Source organism: Pseudophryne corroboree, chromosome 6, assembly GCF_028390025.1.
Source record: "Pseudophryne corroboree isolate aPseCor3 chromosome 6, aPseCor3.hap2, whole genome shotgun sequence".
Lineage (NCBI taxonomy): Eukaryota > Metazoa > Chordata > Amphibia > Anura > Myobatrachidae > Pseudophryne > Pseudophryne corroboree.
This window is the reverse complement of record NC_086449.1, coordinates 537,798,020-537,820,633: the sequence shown is the minus strand read 5'-3', so window position 1 is coordinate 537,820,633 and position 22,614 is coordinate 537,798,020. Positions and strand designations below refer to the sequence as shown.

Below are 22,614 nucleotides of genomic sequence, written 5' to 3'. Positions count from 1 at the left end.
GGGGCTTTAAAGTCTTGCTCCTGGTACTGGAATGCCTAAGAGATTGCATGAGGCTTGTGACTGAAGGTGACCTTTGGAATGTGAGATAATAAGACTAAGGAGGAGATTTATCCAAGGCTGGTGAGTGATAAAGTGGAGAAAGATAAAGTATCAGCCAATCAGCTCCCAACTGCCATGTTAAAGGCTGTGATTGGAAAATGACAGTTATGAGCTGATTGATTATTACTTTTTGCGATCCAACCACAAAAAATAAGAAAAAGATGCGGGTGCATGCGCAGTACCCATCTTGCGCAAGCACCCAAATTTTCTGCGGGGGGGCCACAGAAAATGCAATTGCCTCTGCCTGTCAATCAGGCAGAGGCAGTCGCGGGGGGGAGGGTGAAGCTCCATTTCCAGGAAGGAGACAGAGCATTGCTGGGGTGGAGGCAGTCAAATGGGAGCGGACATCACACGCAGCCGCTGTGATCAGGAACATGGCGGCAGGGCCTCCTGCGGGCGCAGCTAGGGCGCCGGCAGGAGGCATCCCTACTTTCTGCGATGAAGCAGGAATTGCGATGCGATCGGAATTTCTGCTTTATAAAGAGAGGGGGGAGGCGGTGGTCAGCATGCTGGGCAGCCTTGCCCTGTGATGGGCGGCCCTCAGCATGCAAATTTTGCAGAATTTGCAATCCTTACTGAATCGGGACTTATATTAGCAATATCTTGTTTGTATTATTATAATCATTTTTATAGCCTCACCTGCCTACCTTTTCCGAACATCTCTGATCAAAGTCTATACTGCTGCATCTTTGTTAAAAGCCCACATGAACCCATTGGCTGATATATTGTGTGTAAATCTGGCTCTGGTACTAGCCAGTGCCTCCTCAGCCATTTACTTCACCGCACGTCCCTGCTGTACTGTATGGTTTAAATATCAGGCTGACAGATAGGACCATACAGTTAGGACCATACAGCCTAGATTATCTACAATCACCATCCCCTTCAGTCCACGGACTTCACTTATGTTTACACTCCCTCCAAGGTAATACCTATGTACTCATTCACAGGCCAAATACCCATTTTCTTCATGCTTTGGAGGTAATCTTAAAAAGCGTATTTAGCAAAGATGGAGTCATAGAATTCCCAATTACATTTTTAGTGTTGCACAATTTTATGAAGTGCTACAGAGGACTTAATGGTAAATTTGTCAAGCCTTCTAAAGAGAGCAAATTGAGAAATTCCCCATAATAACCAACCAGCTTCTAGCTATTAATATCAAGTGCATTCTATAAAATGATAACTAGAAGGTGATTGGCTGATGTAAGAAACTTCTCAGCCTGCTTTCTTTAGAAGGTTTTCCACCTACCCCCCATATGCAGAATAAAAATTGCTAGAAAGCAAAATTCATTGGTAAGGGAAAAGTGATGCAGAAGTTTGGAAAGATTTTAGTGTTGAGCTGCAAAGCCATTTTCAAAGTGTGTTTTTTGTTCTTTAATATGTCTGTAATCTGTATGTATGGAGAATACACAGCAATAACCTGTATACTGGAGAGAAAACACTGTACTATAGTATAGGCAACTGGTGCCACTCTTTTCTATGTATATGGGCACGGGTTAAAGTGGGGAAGGGACAAGGTGGAACTGAGTTCCACCACCTGTAGTGGGAGGGGGAACTAGTTCCACCAACTCCATTGCCCTGCACAGTAATACCAACAGAAAAACCTGACCCATCACCTACATCAATAAATGATGCAGGCGGTGCTAGTGTTACTGATGAGCAGCAGCTACCTCCCCCTTCCTCAGGTCCCGGTGGACCCATGGTCCTCCTCCATTTACAGCTCACCCCTCCTGGTACTCACACACGTTGTGTCTGTTGGACAGAATTCACCCCCTCCTCAGGTCCCAGTGGCTTTCTTTTCTGGCACAGCGTATGTGATGCCATGCTGTCACTGCTGCTAAAGTTAAAAGGAGCAATGAAGAGGAACAGGCTCGGTGCAATAGTGTTCTTTTAAATATTGGGTAAGTCTATGGAATTGAAGGACACTTAGCAGTTACAGGAATGTGAGCCTTTTATCAGGAGATAAAAATTTAACTGTTACATACTGTACAAAACTGTTGTTGTGATGTTTATTACCTAATCTATATAATCATTTCTTATGGTCTATTTCGTCTCCTGAATTCATGCAAAGTGGGAGCCGGGTGTGCCAACCCTCCAACAGCTCCCACTGCTAGGTAGAAGGGACAGACCTTGGAGGAGAAAAATGGGGTACGTATGGAGGAGGGGGGCAGAAGTGCGGGACTAAGCGGGGGGGGGGGGGGTGGATGGGACCGGTTGGATTGGGGTGAGCTGCAGTCAGAGCGGGGGGTGGAGCAGTGGGTAGTGGGTGGGGGGCAGACGGAGCAGTGGGCACCAGGCAGACCTGTGAATTATTCTTATTATTACTGTTGTTGTTGTTATTATTATTATTATTATTATTATTATTATTATTATTATTAATATCATGATTTTTTTAATAATATGGTGTCACGTAGCACCTATATAAACAAGTAACATACATGATTATATGTGTATAAAGTAAACAGTAAAAATTGAATACAGACAAGAATCTAATTGACATACAGTAGAAACATAATTACAACTGAGGCAAAATACACAATCATATCAAGACATGAAAGAGGGCCCTGCTAGCAAGAGTTAACATTGTAAAGGGAAATGGGGGGGGAATTGACTTTGGTTATGTACAGGGGTGGGGTGTTTGTGGGAAATATTAGTAAGAGAGGGAGGACACTATATGGCTTGTTGTATTATATTGGCCAGTTCATTTTCAAACATTGGGACGTAACTATGGTTGTGTGAGCTGTTGCCTAGGGTGTAGATCCCTGGGAGCAGCACCTTTACATAGACAATGTGCACATGTTGGTGGTGCAGATGTACTGATGGTATTACGCTATATGTTCTATGGTTTTTTTTTTGCTTCCATTTCATATACAGTACCATCTATGAGCCAAATACTTGTTGAGAAGCAAAGTTGCTGGACTCACAGTCTATAATTGGTGATGTATTGGAGATATTGTATCAAGAGACATACATCATCATACTTGATATTTCAAAAGTTGGACGCCCAGTGCGGGTATATGTGATATATCTGGAACACTCTGAGCACCATGTATGTGTGCTATTTTTTTATTCCATAAGGGGAAATTCTTTGTTACATGTTACTATTTAACATGTCTGTTTTAATAAAGTAGCAACTTTAGCTTTCTGCCCATCAGGATTTAAAGCACAAAATATTACATTTTCCTGATGGACCCTTGGTAGGGTCAGCTCTAACAAACATGTCTCAGTCCAATGAATCTTTTAGACAGAAACAAAACATTGCATGACCAAGGCATTCCTAAATTCTCTTGGCTCAACAATCTCTCCAAAACCTTAATTTAAAAATACTACTCCTATCCCTTATATATCACTACCTTTTAACTTTACACATAAAACTTAGGTCAATCTCTAATTGTAGTCTAAATCATAACCCTAAATTTGTCCCATGTCCTAATATTAGCCTGAGCCTAAGAAATTGTCTAATTTAGGGGGAATTCAACTAGCCGCGGTAATATGCCATGGACTAATTGATCTCCTGAGTATATCCAATTAGCCTTGAAATCAGCCCATAGCACTGCATTTAAGGCATGTTTATTTTAGCCTGTTATCGGGTGCAAACAGTCACAATTTTTATTTATTTTTTTAAATACTTTTTGACATACTTTTTTTATCCCCCACTATCCAATTACTTCAAGTGAGAAATCCCATTTTTTTGAGTGAAAATATATAGTGTCTGCAAAAAGCCATAAACCTATGTATTTTTACGGCACTTTTCACATAAAAAATCAGGGATTTGGCTTTGCCTGTCTGAGGCAGGTGAAACCAATCCCCGATAAGTGCTGGCATCAAGGGATAAGTGCTAGCTATTGGAGCTAATAGTATACCCCCTGCCAAACCAATTAGCCGCTGTATATTTCCATGGCTAATTAGATACCTGCACCCGATAACAGATAATTTATCGGGCAAGAAAAAAGGGCTGTAATTGAATAGCCCTGGGCGTTAAAGCCCGAGGCTACCACATTTTTTCACCCTTGATAAATTATCAGGTCTACTTGAATTAGGCTCTTAATCTCCCCAATTCATGTATTTTTCCTTTTATTCACATTTTACCACTTATACATGGGTCCCAGACTCACACTAATGAGAACTCTGGGTCCAATAATGTCAGTAATTATTCCGATATTGTACTTGACAATCATTACACATTTTGGGCCAAAGGTAATAGAATGAGAGTTTCAGAACGTGAGAGATTTGGTAAGGTTTTGCAGTTTTTTTAAAAGTGGCAATCATTTACACTGCAAAACCAGGTTGTTCTTGCTGTGTAAATGATTGCCACTTTAAAAAAAACTGCAAAACCTTACCAAATTTCTCACTTTTTGAAACTCTCACTCTTTTACATTTGGCCCTTTAACTTTACATTTTATTTTAATGCTTTAGGCAACGGGTGTAGGATAGTATGCCGGCGGCCGGGTCCCGGCGACCAGCATACCGGCGCCGGAATCCCGACCGCCAGCATACCAACTGCGTGCAAATTGGCCTCTTGCGGGCTCTCTGCGCTCACCACACTGCGGGATGCTGTGCGCCGGGATCCCGACAGCCGGCAAACTGAAGACCACCCTTAGACAACAACTACTGTTCACTTAAATCTCCGTATGTTTGTAACTGAGTAGTAATGACTGTTTCCGTTCCTCCTCTATACAGTACTTTCTTTGGATGCAACTCATGTTGCACAACATATTTTGGTGATAACAGTTAAAATAGTATGTCTTACATGAAGATGTTTTAGCTGCTTGAAATCATCATCCTTGATCTCTGTAATCTTGTTGTTCTGTAAATCTAGCAACGTTGTGTCAGGGGGAATGTTCTTTGGCACTTGCTCCAGCCCTGAAATAAAAAATAAAAAATTATTAATATACATATGTATGTATAAATAAATAAATAAATAAAATAAAAGGAGCTCTGGTGCGACCTACAATAGTGAAAGTAATATGTTCAATACAGTAGCACAATTGTGTAATAAAACTGTATTACTTGTATCATTTAAAAAGAAAAAAAAAAGAATACGTATTCCCAGGGTCATACATTCACATATTATATCTATTAAATGAACTATTCTACAGTATAGGATAGTGTTTGAATAGTATGATGAAGTTAGTTGTTCATTGTGTATTGAAATTAAATCCAGTTTATTTCTTCTTTCTTTCTAGTTGCTGTTATTTCATTATGATTCCTAATCTATACAATATGCTCTATTTTTTTTATTGCAATGTTTTAGACTTCTCTCTTAATTGGATGCAGCTTTGTATTTTTATATATAAAGAAATGAGATCCAGTAGTGACTAACTAAAAAGGGCTCCTGATAACATATTAAAAAAATGACACTTAATTTTGAAGCTCTAAACTTTATAAACATGCGCACAGTATATCTATACTTCAGAGGAATGTGCTTTGATGTCAGTATATATTTCCCTTACTCTTCAACTTAGAGAGACAGCTGTTTAAGGACATTTCAAAACTGCTTACCTGCAGGTAATCAGACTATGTGTATGGTGGAAACAACTATCTCACCTTAAGTTTGTAGTCCATGGAGATAAGGGCAGAAATAAGCTGTAGCACAAATCATGTTAGTTACTGTTCTTCTGTATATATCCAGTATAGTCTTTAATAGATGTCCCCATATAGTCGCATCATATGGATACATAGCCCCATCCTGACTAGATTCTCAGGAGTATATGCAGTTTCATCAGTTACTACTGTATATGAGTGTTAAGCAATTTCTATTCAATCTGTGTTTCAGTAAAAATCATACTTATTGTCAGACATTCTTTATAGTACATGGAAACTGGTGCATGGGATAAATGTGCCATAAAATAAATTACTCAGATTCTAAATGCCATGTCTTCTAATAAAGACACAAATAAGTTGTTCATGGTTGATTTGATTATTTTGACCCCATATCAGTAAATACTATCGATACGGGGCTTCAGATTAGGGATTGTATACTATATACTATACAGTATAATAGTCCCAGCTCTGGTCCATTGATGGTCTTTACCCAATGACAAGTATGTGTTAACTTATTTGCTTTAGGCCAACGATTGCTGGGACCGAAGCTGCACATTTAGGGCAGGCCTGGCAAGCCTGTGACTCTCCAGCTGTTGTAAAACTGCAAGTTCCACCATGCCTTGCCACAGTTTTGCTATTAGACAATGCTAAAACTGTGACTAGGCATGCTGGGATGTGTATTTTCATAACAGCTGAAGAGCCACAGGTGGGCCAGCCCTGATCTAGGGCCTGCCCGATGTCACAGAGACATCGGTGGCTGAGGTCAGCATATAACTCAACCATCGACAGTCAAACCATTGATGATTTCTAATGATGGTATAAAACCATTGGCCATCAATGGTACAGTTGTCAATGACCATCACTATAGTAAACCATACAATCTGCTATTTTATGGTATACTGTGTTTAAAAAATACATTTTGTTTAAGAAAAGTGTGTAGGATAAGTTTTAAATAGATGTTCTTGACCTAATTCAATCATTAAAATGGCTATTTATTTTTGGAAATTCATTAGCCAGTTAAATGTTAAAGTTCCTTCAATATAAATGTATTTTGCATGTAATGTTGTAATGTGTCATTGATTTCATGCACAATATTAACATTTAAAAAAAAAAAAAGGATTTTGGAGGGAAAGTAAAGAAACCCTTTGGAGAAAATTCATGAAATGTAGTAGAAATTTCATGAAATGCTTCAAAAAAGAGCAAAAGCAACCTATAAGATTCTGTTTATCATATTCCTAGTACAATGTAAAAACTGAAAGCAAACTTCTAACTCATAGTAAGAAAAATAGGGTTACACCAACTTTTGTGTAGTTACAGTACCTATATATCTCCCAATACCAAACTTGGGGGCAGATGTATTAAGCCTGGAGAAGTGATAAAGAAGTGATAAAGTGGTGATAAGCGCAAGGTGATATCACACCAGCCAGTCAGCTCCTAACTGTAATTTGTCAAATCTGTAATGATTGGCTGGTGCTTTATCACCTTGCACTTATCACTGCTTTATCACTTCTCCTGGGTAATACATCTGCCCCTTGATTAGTGTAGTAAGGTTAGAGATGGAGAAGAGGCAAACGCCATCCCTGTGCTGTTCTTACTCCTCATACTTTGTGTAAGAAACACAGCAACAAAAAGAAACACGTATCAAGACAACAGCAAAGCATCCTATATTCCTAAAGAAAATTCTAACTGCCTGGGAATGAAAAAAATGGTTCCTTCACACAGGTATATCTGGCTTTCCTCAGTTTTCTGAAGACCCTATACAGGTGGCGTGAGTGGAAGGACCATTCACAAGCCACAATTTCACAGAAACACTCCCACTTTCATCACCATTTATTGATTGAGAGATTTACTGATTTCCCAATGCTGTATTACTAATATAGGGGCTATTCAATTGAAGCCGGAACTGCCGTCTAGTCGGAAGGACGTCAGTTACCGACTTTTTTAGGTCGAATCATGATTCGACCTATTCAGTGGGGCTGCTGTTTTTCCGACTTGTTGGCAATTCTGACTTGTCGGAAAACACGATTAGCCGCAGATCCATGTGTTTTGTCAGATTTGCGGCCAAATCCGACAGGTTTTAGTCCCGTTTTCGACAATGTCAGTCCGACTTTAAAACAAGTCAGATTGGCATTGTTGAAAATGCCCAAAACCAGTCAGATTTGCCCACAAATTGAATACTGCATTGTCGGATTCTCTTCGTTGGAGAGGATCCAACATGCATTGAATAGACCTCTAGGTAGGAAAGTCTACTCTATAGGTTTTGCTTTGCTTCCTGCTCCATACTGCAACTGATTTGATGTGCCTGTTGACCCACATTTCCACTTGGAGCCATATAATTAAAGGATAATAATAATAATGAAGAGCTGAGTTTTGAGATACATTTAAATGCGTTTTACAAATGTTCAAAAATTAATTAATTAATTACTTTTTTTTTAAGCCAGTGACTACATACCCTTAAGCTTATATCTACAGACAATCTGCAACTGAAAAGTTCCATAAAGAAATAGAGAAACACTGGGCTCTATTCTTAATTTTTTTTTGTCCATTTTCCATCTTTCTTATTTTCAAGAGCCAGAAAGAATGGTAGAGTGATTCTTTTTCTAAGCTCACTTTTCTGACTCCTTCCAGTAAATTGTTCACCTCAGCGATTTGGACATGGAATGAACAGAGTGGGAGTTGACCGTTTTATGACTTTTGTAGAGAAATTGTTTCCAAATTAAGTTTAAAATTGTATTTGATTCCAAGGGTTCTGGAGAACAGATTTCACACTGAGTGCCAAAAGAACATAAGATAGTTTAAATTAAAAACTGTCAGTGGGACAGTTTTATATAAAAAAAAGTGATATGTAAAACAGATGAAGTAGTGGAAATAAAACATGTAACAGCAAGAATATAGCAGCTTAACCCTCACTGTGCATTCTTGGGGCCAAATTCAATTAAACGCAGCAGTTATTCAAGTAGAAATCCACGTTAAGTTAACACACATTTCAATGGGAGAAAATGCAATATTTGGTTCCAGCCAAGGGAAGGTGACAAGTAAGAGAAACATGTTGGGACACAGGGCCTGATTCAGCAGTAGATGGAATTGCAAAGCCGCACACAAGCGGCTTTGCAAATCCATCCACTGAAAATGCAAATGTAGAATGTCACACATCTCCTTGCTGCACTTGTAATCCCAGAGCTGTGACCGAGGTTGCAGCCTGGAACCAACTTTGCAACCGATGGTCGCAATGTTTCCAGGAGACGGCCAGCTGAGTAAGCCACAGCTTACTCAGGCTGGCCAAAGCAGGGCACCTTGCGAGGGAAGGAAGTATGCATCCAAAGACGCAGACCCTGGCCTTGCCACTCCTGGAAAATGGGGCATAATTTCATTTCCTGAAATGCCACCCGTTCTAACCCCCGCACTACCCCCGTACCCCGTACTGTCTGTCAATCAGGCAGAGGCAGAAGGGAGACTGCGTCCGAACACTCAGGACCCATTCTGCATATGCACAGATATGGATCCTGCTCCTGCGCACATTCCCGATAATCATTTGAAACAGCATCCTGTGCGGAATCAGGCTCACAGCACAGTAAACTAGGGACAGCCCTCCCAATGAATAGTAATGTATTTAGAGGTTTTTAAATAAGAAAATATGGCCAATAAAGATGTAATTGTCTCTAAAAAAGCAAACAAATTAGTTAAATGATGTGAGACAAACATGTTGACATGTTGATAGGAAATAGGTTTTTGAACTTGCTAATGTGTGTTACAAGTGTTTTCCCCAAAAAGCCCAAAACTTGTAATACATACTTGAAAACCACTATAGAGGCACTGTAATGAGCCCCTAGATACTTTTGTTTGCTGAAACACACCTGCTTAGTAGAATTTTTACACCATTAAAAAATGTAGACATGAACCATTTAACACTTTTTAAGCACATAGAATGCTTTGCTTATAACAACTAATATACTGTGCTACTGCTACTATGTTATTTGCCATTTTTCTGGGATTCAGGACGATTTTACCCAGGTGGTGCACCGCAGAATTAATACACATCATTGTCATGAACCCTGCAAACTGCCATTTATATAAATATACAGAAAGAAACAGAAGAATTAAGCGGGACATGTACTAAGCAGTGATAAAAGTAGAGAAGTGACCCAGTGGACAAGTTGTCCATGGCAACCAATCAGCTGCTCTGTATATGTTTATAGTGTGCAAATTATAAATGCCAGCATCAAACTCAGCCAATACTTTATATTATGGTCTTGATCATACATGTGCTGTATTTTGTGACACTGGAGATAACTTCCTAATGTAATGAATTGTGAAGCTATATCATACAGTATGTCATGTAATAATTTTATGAACATATACATACCAAGATGATGATGTCTATCTCAGTGGGAGCATGTTGGGGAGTTCTATTCTAAATGAGGGCTAACCAAAGTACACAAAGATACAAAACAACACTTTTATAAACTGGCAAGTTGTCTAGTGAACATTAATCAGTGGACTCTTCACATTTCGGGAGGCATCCCGTAGCTGACAACCATGTTCAGTATCACAAAGTATTTGATGCTACTTTTTTTCTTGAGAAGTGGAAAAAAACCTGGCTCTGCAGTAGCAATTGCAGGATTTGTAGAGGGGGGTTTCAATTGGTTGATATTAGCATACGTGTGGCCAGCCCATGAAGGGAGCATAATTAGCACTCAAGCTGTAGTCTGCATCATACAAAGGGCAGAGTATGTAATACAGCAGACATACAGGGCCAGTGCTAACAGTATGCCTGTCTCTTCCTGCTGGTAGCTGTGCTCCGATTGCTGGTCCTGTGCGCTGATTGAGCGCTCATATCCACACACAGCAGACTTGGTAGGAGAAGCTGCTGCCACTGGGCATACACAGCGGCTACACACAGCAACCCCAAAATCAATAAAAAAGAATATAATAATTTCATAATATCTTTATTTTTGGAACCTTAATTATACATTATGAAATCCATGTTAGTTTGTCTTTAACACTAAATTAGCCTGCTAGTTTGTTTAGCAAGTCAGCCAGCTGGTCTATGAGTTTATATAGTTATTCTTTGCCATTAAGGACTTTTAATTATATTCCCAAGCATAGAACTCTAGAGAAAATCAACAAAGCCTTGTATGCAAAACCTTATAGTGTCCAAAACCATTGCCCACGCTATTTCCCAATTCTCAGTTCCCTCAGTAGCTACAGTGTGCCAGATGTTTCTGATACTTGCCATTTATGGAACCACAGCTCAACTTATTTGGGAACATGGTTATAGGTAGATACAAGATAATTACACAAGAATGGCAGCCATGAGCAGATGATTTGTGAGGCTAGAGATACTGGATGGAGAATCAGAGTTTCCAAAAGGTTACACTGCATATAGATAGTAGAGGAAGTATTGAAAAGAGCGACTGTGAGACTAAGGGGTCTATTTACTAAGCCTCGGATGGAGATAAAGTGGAGAGAGATAAAGCACCAGCCAGTCGGCTCCTAACTGCCATGCCAAAGGCTGTGTTTGAAAAATGAAAGTTAGGAGCTGATTGGCTGATACTTTCCATCCACTTTATCTCCATTAAAGGCTTAGTAAATAGACTCCTGAGATCTTTATCAACTGTAACTGGCTACAGCCACCAAGAATACATACAGAAGTATATATACTATAATTGTGTGTTGGTTTAATAAGTATGAGATGTGTGAATTTGGGGGTATAATCAACAGTAATGTTTGCGTTGGCTCACCACATCCAATTGGCAATTATCTTTTATTAATTTATTGGAAGTTAGAGCAAGAAAACAAGTGTCTGTTGGTAATAGTTTAGTATATGTTTTTCACTTAAATTCAATGTTAGTAATTAATCCAAATTTCTTTTAAAAATGAGTTTAGAACCAAAGTAAATGCAGAGTAAGCTTAGAGTAGCTTTTACCACATTTATACAAAGCACAATATAATAAACACTGAAGATACCTTTCCACAATTGTATAGACAAAGTTGAAGGAAAACATTACCTAAAGCTGGATTACATTTACTTTTTGCCAATTCAGGACCTACTCTGCTAATCATCAGATCTAAGTTATATGCTGGATAAACTGATATAAAAGAATTAAAACTATATTTATGGGGCAATTGTGAATCAGTTCCTTTATTAAATACAATTATGCACTCTGTAATATGTACATTTATTATTTGAAATAATAACTAGCAGTACAATATATATTTTCTAGCATTTGCCTGACATTGCACTTTTATCCCTATTGTTACTTGAAGCTTGGCGGCCTATAAATAGGTGTGCCTGATTCAGTGGTGCACTGTGTAGCTGCAATATCATTTTCAGTAGACTTGCGGAAATATGCTACTGACTCAGCCGCCATTTTGTGCACAGAGATGCCCACTGACAGTGTTTCCCAAACAACTGCTCACATACATAAGCGGAAACATCGGGCGCATATTGGTCAGACCTTCAGATTTAGGAACAACCCTATGCAGTCTCAGACTGAGCGGTTCTCCTAAGATGGGGCCTCTCCAGATGTGAATGCATTTGCAGGCGCTGACTATAGGCTGTGACTTTGCTGGTCTCAGAAGCTAGAGTTTAAGGGACAATAACAGTAAATCTAAAACACTCCTAGTTTTGTATTTAACATTATTGCCCCTTTAAATACAATGATGCATTGCCATTTAACAAATGAAGGAAAATGCCACTGGTTTGCTCATTTTACTAGATCATGTCCAGTTATAGTAACTAAAAGTAGTGCCCCAAAAAATGGCTACCACTCTATTATAGTAACCTCCACTGTAACGTATTGGCACATACACTACCAAACTCAGAGATGATAGCATGTGGAGTTGACTACAAGTAAAATTTGTACATCTAAACCTAATCGCTAAAAGTAAAATCTAAAGGTCAAGTAGATCTACAGACCATAAGTACAGCAGATGGAAATATGGCATTCTTTTAGATGGAAATATGGCATTCTGAGAAATTAGACAACTTAGAAAACTAATGTCAGAAATTAGTAGTAAGTGCATTATCTTGTATTAGTAATGCAAAACAACTTTTAGTCAATATTAGATGCACGAGATTTGTGAGGGAATTTTTTTGTGAGAGAAAATAATTTCTCTATTTCTAAATACTTTTTCTTTTCTTCATAAGAAAAGTTATTTACCACATACATTAAGTGTCTGGTTGTTGCCACATGTTGGAGACCTACCTTCATCTATGCTGTTTGTTGTGATGCTCTTTGGGTCAGTGGTATTCAGGCATTGTATAGGCTGGCATTAACAAGACAGGTACCAGGTATGGACAATGTAAGCTGTTCTCAAAGGGTTCAGTATTGGGGCATCTGGCCCATCCCTTGGGACCAGCATTTCTTTCTTTCCTCTCTCCTCCATGATGGCCAATAAAAGAATACATCCTCATAATCATCCTCTTATTAGTAAATAGATTAGTAAGGATCAGTTCTAAAAGTGTAAAATTGTGGGCCTGCAGTGCATCACTCGTTCTCGTGCACAAATAAATTATATCATATTTAATAAGTTGATAAGTACATTCATTGGATGTTGCCAGTTTTTCAGATAGACACAATGCAGTTTTCTGGTAGCAGAAGAATTAAAACGGGAGCGCAGTCTTCTGCTAGGGACTCCTCTTCTCTAGCTAGTCTGTTAACCTTTGGGCTACTCAGTTGCTTTATCCCCTCAGGCCACAATTTGCCAGGCAACCACTAGATAATATTGTAAAAGTAAAATAGAGCATGTACCACTATTAATTAATTTTAACTATAATTTTAAATAAATGTAATATAAATAAAGTCATACGTAGACTATTTTGCCCTTAAAGTATAGTACTGTATGCCTCTGAGAAAAAGGAGTTTATCCCTGAGAGAAGCCTCCTCTCCCCTTTGAGTAAAGGTCCAGTGGTTGTACTTTCACTGGGACTCCATTACCACAAAAATGCTGTTGGAGATTTAGGGGTACATTTACTAAGCAGTGATAAGAGCAAAGAAGTGAGCCAGTGGAGAAATTTCGCCATCAACCAATCAGTAGCTCTGTATCATTTTATAGAATGCAAATTATAGATGTTACTCCAGTGCTGATTGGTTGCCATGGGCAACTTCTCCACTGGCTCACTTCTCCGCTCTTATCACTGCTTAGTAAATGTACCCCATAGAGTTATAACACGCACCATCATTAGAGGATTGAAGTCACTAGACAAGACAGAAGCAGTTGTCAATAGGGATTGGATTTCGGTGGCACCTGTCCAATTGTATGTTGCATTCAGTGCACATTGGTCATTGACAAAAGCTTGAATGTTACCAAGAGGTTCCACTCGTCCAGCTTCTGAAGAAGTCAGGGAACAAAGGCATCTATCGTTTTTCCAGTACCTTATGAGAGATGAGTGACAAATGGACTCATTCAAACTGTAAAGGAAAACTCCCTAGAGCCATTATATTTCATTGACTGTGAGTCTGTCATATATGAATTTAAGAACCCTCACCTGCAACAGTATCATTGCAAGGTTAATAATATTGTTATACAAACATTCCACACTGGAGGAACTCATTTTTATATAGATATTTTTTTTTACTTTGATACAACTTACCAATATCAGAACACTGAACGACACGGAGGTGGCACTGGCAGCGAAATGGGCATGTAGGTCCAACTGGTTCTAATTCTTTTGTTTCAGAACCAGATCCTTCATCTTCTAGCATAAAATCAAATAAGCCTCTTTGGTGAAAGGGTTTGGAGTAGCAGACTGTAGCAAGCAATGTGAGGATGATAACAGCTTTCATGGTGTCAAATCTTCTATCGCTGACACATGCAAAAACCTGGAACTGAAAGAAGTCTTTATCAAAATCATTTTTCAGTTGGTATATGAAATTGAAAGCAAATGTCTATGTGATTAAACAGTTCTCTGCCAACCATACATCCCAGTAGAATAATAACCTCTACCAAAAACTAAAAGGCACATGAAAATACCACATCAGAGTTGTAAAATAGCATCCTAATGTAGCAGCTGGAATTAAAAATATGTTAGATGTACGGTCATTCATTTAATCAGTTTTACAATTCTGCAATTGGCAACTGAGCCCACCAATTAAAATTAGAGTTACATTGGTAATTACATGACAGAAAACAAGAAACTCATGTGATTATCATTATAAATTGTAAACTATAACATTGTCAAGGGATTTTCATGTTTGTCAAACTTTATCAGAAAATGAATATACAACAGCATTTTTACATCTAAATGGGAGCCTGTCTGATGGTGTCATATCTGATATACTAAGATACTATTTTGCAGCACTTTAACAGGGTGGCAGTGTACCATGTGCAGGGCCCGCCCCCTAACCCCATGATATCATGATGTCACATCTGTGGAGCAAAGTCTCCAGCTCTGGGAAGTAGAGCACTGCAGCAGCCCCACAGGCTGCAGGCACTGCTGGCTGCATGGTGCTGTACCAGGGACCTTGCAAGCTACATGAATGCGTTGTCGGGCAGTGACAGTGCTAAGCCCAGGACCCTGCATCCTGTGCGATGGGACCACTCGCACACCTCTAGTTACCGATCTACTATTCAGTGTTGCACTCTTATATGGCATAATGTATGCTGCCATTTGGCATGTTAGGCCACCAGTCAACCATACACTCTAATATAACAGTGCCCCTGGTAATTAAACTATTATAAAACAATCACAAGGTTTGCTTTACAAAGAAATATCTTTGGAAAAGAGCATATCTAGATATGAGGCCGAATGTAATGACGCCTTAGTTCGGCGACCGTGTACATTGACAACCGAACACTGACATTATTTTTAAAGGTGCAATCACTTACAGGGCAAAACCATACCTTGTAAGTGATTGCCCCTTTAGAAAAATGTCCAAGTTCGGCCGGCATCCCGCATGACCTCTGAACTTGGCCACCATTACATCTGGTTATTTAAAAAAGCAATATAGGTGGGCACATAAAGGTGTGTGTGTGTGTGTGTGTGTGTGTGTGTGTGTGTGTAAATGTCCTAACTTTCTGAATAGCATTCAAGTTTGTGCAATTAAATGCCTGCTTTTGAAACATCCCCTTTAGTGGGTTTCTGGAGCTGACTAGGAATGAGCATGAGCTAAAGGCTGAGCGCTACACTTGATAGTCCATCCCGCTTCTATTTAGGAGCTACACACTTTTTTGTTGCCATTCTTATCCTAAAACGCTGTGTGGTTTATCCTTATTTCTTTCTCAATTTAAGCACAAGAATAAGTGGTCAACTGACTATCTCTATAAAATGTATCACTTTTATATATGTGATTGCTTTTATTATAATAGTTGAAATGCTGCTACTAAAGACCTTTACTGTAAAAAGTGCAACTGGAAATGGCAAAATTCCCCAGAAGTAGAGAACATGGATGACTAATAGTACTTCCTATGTAACAATGATGTGTGGCTCACACAAAACTGGGAGAGTCTGCCTCTTTCCCCAAATGTCCTACTATAACCCTTGGGTCTCACTTATAAAATCTCCTCATGCTGTAAATGTTTTTGCATTTAGGGGCATGACTATGTGCATTCACACCCCTACTCTACGCTCCACATACCCACTATATATCAAGCGACTTCCAACAGAATATTTTGCAACCCTGAAGATACTGCTATCTAGGAATATGTCTACTGATTTCAATATCTCAGGCCAGTTTGACAACATCAAAATTCTGGATAAACCAGTCTCAAAATTATCAATACTTGTTTTTGGAACAAACACAGTGGTGTAAATGTTATAACTATAATGATGTTAACTTAAATTCAACTTAGTTTGAAGTTCAGGCTTGCAGCTCACAAATAAAAGGAGTTAAATAAACTACAACATGTTGCCTTTTAAAGCTTATGCGGAACATTTACTAAGAAGTGATAAGAGCGGAGAAGTGAGCCAGTGGAGAAATGTCCCCATCAACCAATCAGCAGCTCTGTATCATTTTATAGTATGCAAATTACAGATGGTACTTCAATGCTGATTGGTTGCCATGGGCAACTTCTCCACTGGCTCACTTCTCCGCTCTTATCACTGCTTAGTAAATGTACCCCTATGTTTGGTTACAATTAATATTTTTATTAAAAATAATAAACATCACTATGTTTGAAGTCTGAAATCATTGTTCACATGGAAAATACTAAAAAGGTACAGGGTGTAGCCATTTAAGACTGAACATGATCCAATAAGGTTGAAGCTGTTTGCTTTTCTCAAATGCACTTCAGTGTGTTTTTAGTGTAGCTAATGATTGAGCAATCTCGGCAAGTTTTCAAAATTTAGTTACAGTACATGAACCCTTTAGAAACGATTTGGAGAAAGTTTACATACAGTATGATCACAAAAACATACATGCATTGTAGGTTGTATAAGGCCTTCACTATATTTAATTTGTTGATGAAACAGAGTTTTAGAAAACATTTTTTTAAATGCCATGTTCCATTATAATGTCCCCAATGTTTTAGATGTAATAGGGTCCGACTTTGTCAGAGATGCGGGATGACGGCCAATCTCTGAGGTGTTAAAAAGCGGCAATCATTTACAAGGCAAAACCATGCCTTGTAAATGATTGCTGATTTAAAAAAATCAGAGAATGGCCGTCATCCCGCAACTCCATCAAACTCGAACTCTATTACATATGCACCTTAATATTAATTGGAAGGATTTATTATTTTGTAAAGTTAATATTAACTTTGAGGTTTAATCTGAGTTTGTGGTTCATAAAGTTTGTTCAATTAATATTTTAGAAAAAACTATTAATTTGTATAAATCCAATTACTGATAGTGCACAGGATTATGATGTGTAGCTCTGCCCATTATATACTGCAGTTACATAACGGAATAAATCTGCCAAGTGACTAGTGCTAAATGTACTCAGGGGTGTAGCGAAGGGGCTCCGGTGGAGAGCGAGGGGTGGGTGCTGGAAAAGTTAGAGGGCATGCTGCCTGCCTCCCCTCGATCCAACCGCTATACCGCAGGCTGTTGTACAGGCAGCCACAGAGTAGGAGGAGGAGAAGCAGAAGGGCACACACTGACTCGGACTCGGAGACTAGATAGAGGACAGGGCAGGCCAGAGACGACAGCAGGAGACACTGACATCCAGCACATGCCGCAGCTCTGCTGCCCTGTTAATATGTCTCATTGTCTGCTTGTAGCTGTGCAGCAGGGTTACTTTTGTCCTGATACACCACGCTCTGCAGCACCTCTTTCTGTACCGGCTGCTGCAGCACCTCACTCTGTCCCAGCTGCAACAGAACCTCTTTCTGCCCCAGCTGTTGCAACACCTTTCTCTGCTTTGGCTGCTGGAGCACATCCTTCTGCCTCACTGCTGCAGCACCTCTCTCTGCCCTGGTTGTTGCAACACCCTATATGCCGCGGCTGCTTCAGCACCTCTCTCTAAATTGATGCTGCAGCACCGCTCTCTGCCCAGCTGCTGCCGTAGCACCTCTCCCTCCATTAGAAGCTGCAGGGTAACATGTATATGTGGCTCTACTGTGGCATAACCTTTATATATGGCTCTACTATGTTGTGTAACATGTATAAGGGGCTCTACTGTGTGGCATAACTTGTATAAGGGGCTCTACTGCGTGGTTTAAAGTGTATAAGGGGTACTACTGTGTGGTGTAATGTGAATACTGTACACTACTGTGTGGTGTAATGTGAATAACTGACAATATTGTGCGGTGTAACCTGAATTGGTACTATCGCCACACCCCTTCCCCATGAAGCCACACACCTATATTTTTGTTGCGCGCCTTCGGCGCACACTGTTCCTAAGTTATGCTGGGTGGCGCCCAAAGGAAACTTTTGCCCTGAGCTCCACAAGGTCTAGAACAGGCCCTGTCACCAATTTAGGATGTTTTATATTTTTTCTTTTAAACTGTAACATGCACCCAGTTCAATACAGGAGAGGGGGCATCAAAACATATCCTTGCTCCAGGCACCATTGAACCTAGCTACACCTAGCTACACCTCTGAGTGTACTTTAGGACTAGTATATGAAGGGCCCAAGGGGGAAAGCATGTGCCCACATAATAGCTTCCCACTGGAGTGGTGTGGCCAGCCCATGTAGGTGGCTTAACTTCTCCACCATCCAGCCATCTCCCTCTCCTCCACTGTTCCCATGGATGCATATGGTTGTAGGAGTACACTTGGGATTTCCCTGGTAGCCAGTCCACAACTGTAGGTTGATTCTCCATTCTTCTACACAAAATATGTTTTGGGGTTTATTTTTGTAAACAGTAAGATCAGTTTGTTAATAGTGGGTAATGGTTCATTCTAATTTACATAAATATAACACATAGAACTATAATCATTTATTGCTTTTTGAATTTAAACATGCTTAATATACTGTAATAATATGGACTTCACTCTACTGTTCAACCACTTTACAAGTCTGTCTTGGGCTAGACAATATTAACTGCATTCATAGGAAATCCATCACAGTTAATATTAAATCTTTTGAGTAGTTTATAATCTCAAATAAACAGGTGACACTATTAACACTTTATTTAAACAAAATATATTAATGTCCTTTTCACGAAAAAAGTTAAAAACAGTTACATTTTTATTTTAGATGTGCATAATATTTCTTACTTGTTTCTGGGGCTTAGATGAATAGATTGGGGCTGAAGCAGTGTTAATTAGATTTGTGTTTATATAATAAAGTGTGCAAATCAAATGCATACATCAATTGCGCATTTACATCCATCTGCTGAGCAGGAGGTATACAAGATGCATCTAGCTCTGCTCCAATTGCATGTAAGTCAGATTTACATTAATTACTTATTTAGATGTGGCGTGCACGTGCGTTGCTGCAAACAAACCTCGTTCGCACCTAGATGTAGCCCAGATGAGCATGGCTATATCTGTACATCAGATATACTTACACCCAGCCAGGTAAGCATGAGTAAAGCTTTTATCTTTATTTTTTTATATCACATTTGCTTATAGGTTTGATTTAAAGTGCTCTATAATATAGCAGGTATATTTTGCATTATTGTTTAAGAATTAAAGTAGAAAAAAGATTAGTTCTAAAATATTTCCACAAAATCATAGAATGTAGCCAAGAAGAATGTATACAGCACCTATCAGATTCTGTACTCAATCAGCACTCAACCAATCAGAAGCTGCTCTCTACTTCTGGGTACCTCATGATCATTATCAGTGTGTATATGCTTAAAGGCACCAGTAAGTGATATGACGTATTGACAGGAGTATCTGTTACTCCATGCAGTCCTTCCTCAGTTTACAAATAAGCAAACATGCCTTTACTGTACTTGGGGAGATTTATCAAAGCTTGGAGAGAGATAAAGTGGAAAGAGATAAAGTACCAACCAATCAACTCCTAGCTATCAAACAAAGCCTGTAACATGAGGAGCTGATTTGTTGTTACTTTATCTCTTTCCACTTTATCTCTCTCCAGACTTTGATAAATCTCCCCTTTGATCTGTGTTTGCATGTCCTTTCCTTCCCCCATTCTCTCTGTCTAATCATGAGGATGCACAAATACCAAATTTGTATAGGGACATAAGCATATGTTTTGTTTTTTGTGGACATGTATAAGTACTACTTTGTAATCTTAGACACACAGGAAGTACTGTTACCACTTCCTTACCATGAACAACCAGTAATCAAAATGTATTTATCTGCCTAAGGCCAAATAAAAACAGATTTGCAGTACATAACTTAGTTTTAAATATTAATTAGAAGTACTATAAGGTATAAAGGATACATATTAGAATTTATATTTAGAAATTCAAATGTAAATATATTAAGAAGTCACTAACTTAATGCTTGTGCTCTAATTTATTGTAATGTTGAATATGTAATTAAGATAAATCTAAAAAAAAATACAAATTTGTTTATAAATGACAATAATTATGTTATTAAATTATCAGTAATATCAGCATAGCCCAAACCCTTGTTAAACCTAAAGGTTTCCCTTACCAAATCTGAATACTTAGAAAAAAATTTCATGTAAATAATGTTGATCTAACTTGCCATTCTATTTTTAATCAAAAAGATACATCTTTCAAACTATTTAGCATTTTTGTTTAATCACTACTTTAAACAGATGAAGGCAACTAACTTCTGCTTTAAACAGTAAAGATGCACGTAACCAAATGATTAATAGAAATGATGTGAAGTACATGTATATTCTTTTTTTGGGGAGGGTTCACTCAAGGAATGAGAATTTGTTCTCAAAATGTCTTCTCACTTTATACAATTCAGTGCTGATACCAGGTTACTATATTATTGCTTTTACAATGAAAATCCCATACATATAGAATATTACAATATATTACATGCATTTATCTATGTATTAGAGAATATTGTCCTTTTAATGTGCACAATGCTTATGCACTGTTTATATTAATAGTAAAAGTGTTGACTGATTCTAGAATGTGGTTAAAAGGGGCGTGAGTATTCCTGATCTGACACATACATGATCTCTCACCAGCTCTGCATAGCACACTGAGGGGCAGATGTATTAAGCCTGGAGAAGTGATAAAGCAGTGATAAGTGGAAGGTGATAACGCACTGGCTAATCAGCTCCAAACTGTCACAATTGGCTGGTGTGTTATCACCTTCCACTTATCACTGCTTTATCACTTCTCCAGGCTTAATACATCTGCCCCTAAGTTACTAGCCATCCATAATAGGATAATGGTTTAACCTGTTGAGCAGATAGGACCATTTTCATACAGAAAACAAAATTTATATATGGCTCCCAAATGTAGTTCACAAACCATACATTTTACTATTATATGTAAATATAGAGATAGCTGTAGCTTAAAAGATGCAATACTTATTATATTCAACAATGCACATGTGTACAGTACTTCTGTGTATCTTTTTTCATCATAATGCCATAGTAGTTGCACTAATTAGATAGTAGCACAGCAACAAACCACAGCAATGTGAAATGATGCCACTTGTGAGTAGAAGGTCCTTATAATGTATTTAAACAATTAAGTTAATTACAACCTATCATCACAGTGAAGCATACCACTGTAGCGTTCAGTCTAGCTGTAATGTGCTAAATTAATTCATCTTCAGAATAGAGTACAGTAACACAGTAATATAACCCTCATTCGCAATGTGCTTTAAAGTATAGGTGCAATACATCATATCAATGTCAGCACTTGATAGTGATTGTGATAATCTGTCCCACTGCAAAATGCTATTGTGATGATAGAAATAATACATAATACAACACTAATATTTATCTTTCCCTTAGTAAAAACACAAATGAGCAATTAATAGCATGAAATGTCACCTACATCCAGTTAGGCGCTGACCCATGCTGAATACTTAAACTTTTAAAACAGCAAGTTGCAAAGATTGCAACTTTACCATACAAATGCTCTTTCTTTAGTTTAAACTGAATAAAGTTCTCTAAATTATATCCAATAATAATACAATTCATACCTTGTAATCCTAGGATTTGCAAGAAGAACTTTCAAAGAGGAGATGTCATTTAAATATTCAGTCCAGACAAAGAAGCTTACAGGTGTGCAGAGGAGGAGGGGGGAGCCCCAGTGCTCAGCGACTGTCACTTTGTGTAAACCCTCCTGCTCCTATTCCCAAGCACTGTTAGAGAATAGTTTCCTTCAATGAACACAATCCAGGCTGACACCCACATTAGATCATATGGTAATGATATGTCTCCAACGTCTTTAGCCAGAATTTTATCAGCCTTTTCTTTCACTTTTCATAGTTATCTGCACACTGAATTGTCATTTTTTGTAAGTGTTATTTGTTTGCCATGAGTAACTGAATTGGCACTTTAGGGAGGAAGGGAGAGTTTTTTCTTCTTTTAACATTCCTAAGCGTTAAGAAGGAGAAGAAAAAGCATCAGAATTCTTTCTTACCACGTTTTCTTATTTCTCTGTATAGTTATAGAGTTTGATGTCAGCATGTAGAAAAATAACAGGTAATGTTCTAAATAATCTTCAGTGCCT

The 22,614-nt window shown here is 38.6% G+C and overlaps 1 protein-coding gene across 1 annotated transcript in view; it reads right to left on the bottom strand.

Annotated features, from left to right (window-relative positions):
* The window catches only part of DCN (decorin), a 73,000-nt gene extending 50,640 nt beyond the window's left edge, over positions 1–22,360 (bottom strand). Inside the window, exons 1-3 of the mRNA XM_063927636.1 lie at positions 22,082–22,360; positions 14,237–14,471; positions 4,847–4,959 (exon numbers count right to left, since the gene is read on the bottom strand). Of these exons, the coding sequence (XP_063783706.1) occupies positions 4,847–4,959; positions 14,237–14,429 (306 nt within the window). The 5' untranslated portion in view covers positions 14,430–14,471; positions 22,082–22,360. The remainder of the gene's footprint in view (positions 1–4,846; positions 4,960–14,236; positions 14,472–22,081) is intronic.
* Positions 22,361–22,614: the final 254 nt, after the last annotated feature.